Source organism: Rutidosis leptorrhynchoides, chromosome 1, assembly GCF_046630445.1.
Source record: "Rutidosis leptorrhynchoides isolate AG116_Rl617_1_P2 chromosome 1, CSIRO_AGI_Rlap_v1, whole genome shotgun sequence".
NCBI classification, from domain to species: Eukaryota; Viridiplantae; Streptophyta; class Magnoliopsida; order Asterales; family Asteraceae; genus Rutidosis; species Rutidosis leptorrhynchoides.
In genome coordinates, this window is record NC_092333.1 from 14,046,736 (window position 1) to 14,054,424 (window position 7,689).

Consider the following 7,689-nt stretch of genomic DNA (forward strand, 5'->3'; position numbering starts at 1 on the left):
AGGAAAGTAAGGGTATAGTCCATATTATAAACACACATGCATATGCATATAGATCATAGAACTCAATGTTTAAGATACTGAGAGGATGTATTCACTATAAACAATTGTTAGAAAACTTTTGACACGTTAGGGATACATAATCTGAATCGGCCCTTTCATGTATGATTGGGTCAAAGCTACCATAACTACCATCGTGAACGTAATTGCAAACATATAAAAGCAAACAATGTGTACCTGCATAGCAAGAAATTCACATTCCCTTTTGCTGAAACTAAAAATTATAACCGGCTCGGGTCATACTGACGTTGAATAATCATCTTGACCATCTTTAACTCAGGGGTAACTACTGATAGGCAAAAGAATAACTCATGGTAACTACCTGTAGAGGTCACAGTTGTTCCCCGGTGTTGCAGATTGAAAGTGTCGGGCTTCATCCTTTAGACATAACCTTTTTCACTTAAATTGCCTGACATTGACTAGTTGCTGCGATTTTTGACAAACTGTTTCACTGGATGGTTAATTTTAGGCGCCCGACCCACTCATATTGCCACTACTAAGATATGTACCTCTTTGAAAGAATGAACGTCACTGCCCCATAGCCAAGCATCACAACCTGCATCTCGGATCCCCCATATATCGTTTCTACGATCATCACCTGCATGAACCGCACCCTCAGGTTCTACACCTAATAGCTTGCATTCATATTCATATAAAAGTCTAAAAAAAATCAAGTAAACAAATCACTTACTTCAGATGAAACATCCAAAGCATCAAACCAATGATCACATTTTAAAGCACGCAACAGAGGTGTTAAGCGTGTGTCAAAATTTGAGACAATTGCAAGTTTTAAACCAGCTTCTTTTAGAGCCTTGAACACGTTCTCGGCATTTGGATGACATAGATCCCATGCCTTCTGATACAAACATATCATTAGTATTCAATATTAATTGTATGGACCATTTGGTGAAGTATTGAAAACACAGAATTCTCATATTAGTGGACTAATAAATTATAAATTAAATTAATTAAATAATGTACTATATATGAGAATATTAACAACAAAGAGATTAAAATGGCACAAAAATTATACATGTACATTGATGAGAATCAGCTCGAAGGAACTCGTTGAAGATGTATTGCCAAAAGGCAAGCTTTTGCGTGCATATTGGAAATACAGAGCAAGTTAATACTAAAAATTACTTCTATATAATAACTATGATACTTTTCCTGAAGCAGAGCACATGGAAATACCAGAATTAGCAGAAATTATATAATAATATTAGTAAATTATATGATAACCTCGTTGATCTCATGGATGTTGAGTTAGTGAACCAAAGCAGAGCATATAACCACCTACTAACTCCCTATACCTGAAAAACACATGTACCCCACATTAGTACATTAGTATCTAAAAACTGGTGTATTAGGCCCTAAAAAATATTGAGTATGCTTCAGTAACAATACACATACCCGGTTGTTAAGCATCGTGACATTTTAAACGCCGATGGTGACCAATTCAATAAAACCCCAAAATGGTCAGTCGTTTTTTTAAATGCATTAAAACATCAACAAAGTGAGGATTCAAAGAACAGTAACTTAAATTATCGAAGAGTAACTGTCGTTTATGGTTATACTTGAAGAGACCATCTGTTTACAGAGTGGTCACATCATATTATACAGTTTTTCAAGTCATATCTACCACACACACACACACACACAAACACACACACACACACACTAGGTTACATATGTGCACATTGTTGCATGTGTAAGTGTTTGCATTTATGTGTACACTATTATATGTATGCATGTATGTAAATAAGCACAAGATTCAAAAATGTAACCACAGGAGGTGTATTCTTCATGTACATACCTGAAATATGGGAATACACAGACTTAGGCACGCGTACAGGCTGTGGTTACACAATTAGACAAACAATTAAAGATACACCACCTGACATGATCTCCTTTAGACAAAACAGTTTTTGCTAATCAATTTTTTTTTTTTACTCATTCAGGTCAGCAATTAGCAACTATTTCTGGGCATTGTTGACGTTGGTTCCTTTTTGGAAACCTGACCAGTCAGGATATCAACAGGATCCAGAATCACTCCAGATGCAGCCAAGAAGATATAGGTTGGTCAAAATTCAGTTGTTTTGTAATAAATATATATATTTCTTTTACTCAGCTATTATACCCCTAATAAATATATAAAAAATTCTTTTACAGACCCCAGCTTTTATACTATGTGTGGGTTGTTCCGAGCTTTATAACATCAAGGATACTTGATTACTCATCCAGCCCACGCATTATTCTGAGCTATGTGTGGGCTGTTCCAAACTTCATCATGTCAAGGCCAAGAAGATATAGGTTGGTCAAAATTCAATGTTTTGTTATAAATATATATATTTCTTTTACTCAGCTATTATACCCCTAATAAATATAAAAAATTTCTTTTACAGACCCCAGCTTTTATACTATGTGTGGGTTGTTCCGAACTTTATAACATCAAGGATACCTGATTACTCATCCAGCCGACGCATTATTCTTTTATACTACGTGTGGGTTGTTCCGAACTTTATAACATCAAGGATACCTGATTACTCATCCAGCCGACGCATTATTCTGAACTATGTGTGGGCTGTTCCAAACTACATCATGTCAAGGCTACCTCATTACTCATCCAGACCACGCATTCTTAGATCAAGGAGACAACATCAGGTTCGAGCACTCATACCAGTAAGCCAAGACTCCCGTGTGATTATATCAACGCCAAGATTCAGGAGGATCAGAAACGACCATAGTGCTCCAGTAGTAACACGTGCAAACATGAGGAAAGAAGCTAGAAGAAATAAGAAAAGAAGAACTGCCTGTTACTTGTAAGTATAGCTGTAAAGTTTTAGGATTTATTTAAATTAAAAGTACCAGCATTAAAAATATACTAACATGGATTACTATCTCTGCAGCGATAAGTTTGGTGCACTCGCGTTAATTGCATCATTAATATCCATGTCACAAACTGTGCCGGGGCTCGTAGCTGACAAGAAACATGGTACAGAAAGGATAGTCACGTGTTGCGTTGCATCCGCATGTGTCTTTGGACTTGACTACCTTTCTCTGTACCTTACGTGGGAAAATGTACTGGCGTCGATGACACGTGAGAATGATTGGAAGGCGTGGCTAGCAATTTTAATCACCGGGGTTGTTATTGTATTCCTAAACTGTATGATCCTCTCCTTCTGGGTGACCCACAAATAAGATAGATCACGGTCATTCTTATACATATAAACTTTTGCTGTAATGATTTGATTCGCCATGTTGATAATGATTTTTGATTCTCCTGTTTGGATATCCATTGAAATAAATAAAGATATAATAAATGCATATATTCTGTTATGGATAGCGGACCTTTTGTGATGCCTTTCAATCGTTGTTTTAGTCGTTTAATGTGTCCACGAGATGAACTCGCAAACGTGGTAGCGAGGGTGTCCCACATCTCCTTTTTCGTTGTGGTTAGAGATAACCAGTGGTACGACTTGTTGATCGAGGGTTCCGATTAGGGCACCCCGAACAGCAGCTGATCCTGACGGATCCAAGTGAGATACGCAGGATTTGGTTCGGATGAAGAGGTCGCTGGGAATGAACCATCAAGGTATTTCAAGAGTCCATATCCTGCAAGTGTTGCTTGAATTTTCAGTTTCCACGAATTGTAATTCGTAGAGGTAAGTTTGATGATATTATAGTGATTGTGACGATAATAATTGGGGATTTGGGATCAATATCCTTGGGAATGGTATGCGCGGACATAGTTGTGAATGCTATTTGGTCACCGTGTTCCTGCAGATACCATATAGAGAGAAGATGAATTAAATTGTTCAAGTTTATTACTAAATGTTACAAGTACAATTTATATACTCATGTTTACATCCGATACACACAGAAACATAGGAATAGATGAACCTAAACTTCCTATACAATAGAGTCGATATACAAGTTACAGCTATATACTCACTTTTGTGTTTATGTTTATCCTTATCAAAAACTAGGTCAACAACAAACGATTATGGATTCTTTAAAAAAAAAAAAAAAAATTTGTTATTTTTACACACCTAACAACAATAAAGAACTAGGTCAACAACAAACCATTATGGATTCTTACAACAATTGTTACTTTTACAGACCCTAACAACAATAAAGAACTAGGTCAACAACAAACCGTTATGGATTCTTAAAAAAAATTGTTACTTTTACAAACCTAACAACAATTAAACAACAATACAGTTAAAAGATTGTACCTTTTCATAACCCAACCACACAGAACGAAAGATACAGAACGAAAGATGGTGTCTAGGGTTTTTTTAAGCCCCATAAATTCATTGAAGTAGAATAATGGTGATGAAATTAGGAGTTTTAAATGAATAGAAAAGATGATTAAACACAATAATTCAATTGCGTGTGAAAGATTGTGAATTTTCTTGATACTCCCTCTCGAAATCGACACACACGCCCACGCATCCAGATCTTGAAAACGAATAAGAAAATACGAGTAACAATAAGAAAATAAGAATATAAGATTTAAAAAGATATTTTAGCCCTTGTTTTCTTTTTTCTTTCTACCCCAGCCCACCAGATTTCTCTATAGTCGTCCCCCCCTTTTTCTTTTTTTATATTACACCCCCAAAACATTTTATAACTAACCATCTTACTTATAGAGTGACGTCACGTGTAAGATAAGCCATCACACACCGCCCAAAATTTCTAAAGGACCTTTTATATGTACTTGTTGTTCTGCTAGCGGTTCAAATAAAGGAACGGAGAACTTAAATTCGAAAATAAATAGTATTTTCTTTTTTTTTGACACAAACAAGGTTTAGATTAGTCGCGCGTTGCGACAACATAATTGTTTTTTCTTTCTTAGAAAGAAAAAAAAAATAGAAAAAATAAAAACTTAGCCAAGGCTTGAACTGGAGACTTCCTGGAAGACAACACGCGCCCAAAACCACACAGTTGACTGCACGTTTGTGTTATGCTCTGCACTTACTTGTATTTATCTATTCAGAAACCTCCTATAATTTGTCGCAAATTACAGTTTTTTTTTTAAGAAAAAAAAAAAAACTTGGCCAATGGTCAAACTGGAGACCCGTTAGAAGATAACATGCGCCCACAACCACCCAACTAGCTATTAATAATGATAACATTTTGCTAGTATAATCCTTTTTTACGTGGGTATTTAATTGAAATAGATTGATAACACGTAAACGAGGGATGCAATAAAAAAAATGATAAAGAACGCGTAGTGTTATTTCATGTGACGATGAGTGTGTTTTTTTTCTAAAACCTATTGTATCTCAACTAGTATACAAGCAGATACCATGAACTGAAAATTGTTCCATAGAATACATAGTGGGCCGTTAAAGTTTTACATACAAAGTCCTAGAATATAGCAATTACATTGGTAAAGAAAATATGTCACGTTATTTGGGGTTTGTACTTTTGAAAAATTGTTTGATCATATCATCCAAAAATATTAAATGTAAAAATAAGTAAGAACAAATTATTTTTGACAATATATTAACCTTTAGATCAAAAGGTAAACACTCGAAAATTACTGTTCACCAAGACGTTGCTGTTATATATATTTAATTTATCAATAAAAGACATTAATGATACGGTTTTAAATGATATTTTATTAATGTAGTGATTAAAAAGTGTAGTTGATATATCTAGCTTGAGTGGTTATTGGGTGGTGCTGTTGTTCGGATGGACCTGAGTTCGAGTCCCAAATTTGAGTTTTTTTCCATTTCACTTAACCTCTCTATCAAAAGGTAAAAAACTTGAAAATTACAGTTTATCATAAAAATGAATATGAACCCAATATATCTCATTACGGTTCCTTTTTCTTTTCCTAAACGAACACCAATTCCCAATTCCTTTTCATTCGATTTCTTAAGCCCTAATTTGACTATGAATTGGATTCGTGCCTATTTGACCTATAAATATAGCACAAACCTTTCACATGATCAGTATCTTCAAAAAATTTCTAATTTCGATCATTTTTCTATCGATGGCTAATGATGGCGGGTTCACTCCTTTAACTATGATCACCGGTGATGTTGACAATGTGGTAATAAGTGTGCAAGTGTTTCTGCTATGAAAACAAACAAACCTACATAAAAACCCCTTCTCAAGTGTTGTCACTAGAGATGATTCTTGTGGACGGTCAGGTATATAATATACTAATTTCAGAATATTTAATATGATTATGATGTAGTTATTATTGTTGATTTGTCATAATTTTTGTGAAGTTTCGATTGTGTATTTTGTTGGCATGTCTCTAATTTTAACATGATGTTTGTTGTGAAGTTTGTGCTATAATCAGGTTCTTATTAACTCATGATTCATTATTATGCCAACATTGTTATCTGTAGATAATTATTACTGTGATTGAAAAATTATACTAAATAAAATTGAGGTTTGAATATTAGAAGTCAAACAGCCATCACTTATGTATAAATTGATTGAATGATTTTTTATGCAGGGTACCAAAATTTGTGCTTGTGTAAAGAAGTATATGGTGACAGACTGTGAACAGTTATTGTTGGAGGGTAGCTATATGTAATTATTAGGAATCTTAAAGCAGTGGCATATAAGTCTAATTATTCATTGTGCAACCACAGCTTGAAGATTAACTTTTACAAATCAACCTAGGTGAACACATGCCCGACTTTTGATATTGCATAATACATTTACCAGCCGGTATCGTTTGATGATATCCTCATGTGAAGGCCCGTCCTAATCCGTCCGGACGAACACATCAACATCTGGTCCCAGTGCGAGGTACTGACGAACGATTTCAAGTAAAGTCTTTAATATGAGCAATTGCACAGCGGAAGATTTCTTTAATACCTGAGAATAAACATGCTTAAAAGTGTCAACCAAAAGGTTGGTGAGTTCATAGGTTTGTCATAACAATCATTTCAATATATTAATAGACCACAAGATTTTCGTTTATAAATATATGTACACTCGCAAGTGTATAAAAGTATTCTATAAATTGTAGGCACCTGGTACCAAGCCTTAACGTTCATGTTTTACCCTCTGAAGTACACCAGTTCAGGTGTGTTTAAAATAACCTCGAAGTACTAAAGCATCCCATAGTCAGGATGGGGTTTGTCAGGCCCAATAGATCTATCTTTAGGATTCGCGCCTACCGTACATAGACAAGTAGTTTAATGTTACCAAGCTAAGGGTATATTTCTGGTTTAAACCCACATAGAATTAGTTTTAGTACTTGTGCCTATTTCGTAAAACATTTATAAAACAGCGCATGTATTCTCAGCCCAAAAATATATATTGCAAAAGCAATTAAAAAGGGAGCAAATGAAACTCACAGTACGATGTTTTGTAGTAAAATATTCATACGACGGAACTGAACAATTGTAGGGTTGGCCTCGGATTCACGAACCTATATCATTCATCTATATATTAAAACATATAATGGTACTCAAATAATTTCGTCTATTATAATATTTATAGATTAAGTGTTGTAATTATACTAAACCCTAATTAAAATGTATATACTTTACCTGTATATTAATATTTATACATATAGTTATATTAATACCTATATTTATATATATATTTAGTATTATATCCAAAATTTGTTATAAGTAATATATATATATATAT

General features: G+C 34.4%; 1 protein-coding gene across 1 annotated transcript; it reads right to left on the reverse strand.

The window, feature by feature from the left end:
- Window positions 1-539: 539 nt before the first annotated feature.
- LOC139841406 (uncharacterized) lies at window positions 540-1,394 on the reverse strand. The gene is made up of 3 exons (XM_071831647.1): window positions 1,371-1,394; window positions 749-913; window positions 540-692 (listed from the first exon to the last, which is right to left on the reverse strand). The coding sequence occupies exons 1-3, from the start codon at window positions 1,392-1,394 to the stop codon at window positions 540-542; spliced, it is 342 nt and encodes a 113-aa protein (XP_071687748.1).
- Window positions 1,395-7,689: the final 6,295 nt, after the last annotated feature.

What these genes read in the sequence shown, in the direction of transcription:
- LOC139841406 (XM_071831647.1), bottom strand. Translation starts at nt 1,394, where the DNA reads ATGTGGGGTACATGTGTTTTTCAG. An exon ending in GGGGTACATGTGTTTTTCAG is followed by an intron (nt 914 to 1,370) that starts GTATAGGGAGTT and finishes TGTTTGTATCAG; the next exon opens with AAGGCATGGGATCTATGTCA. An exon ending in CTTTGGATGTTTCATCTGAA is followed by an intron (nt 693 to 748) that starts GTAAGTGATTTG and finishes TATGAATGCAAG; the next exon opens with CTATTAGGTGTAGAACCTGA.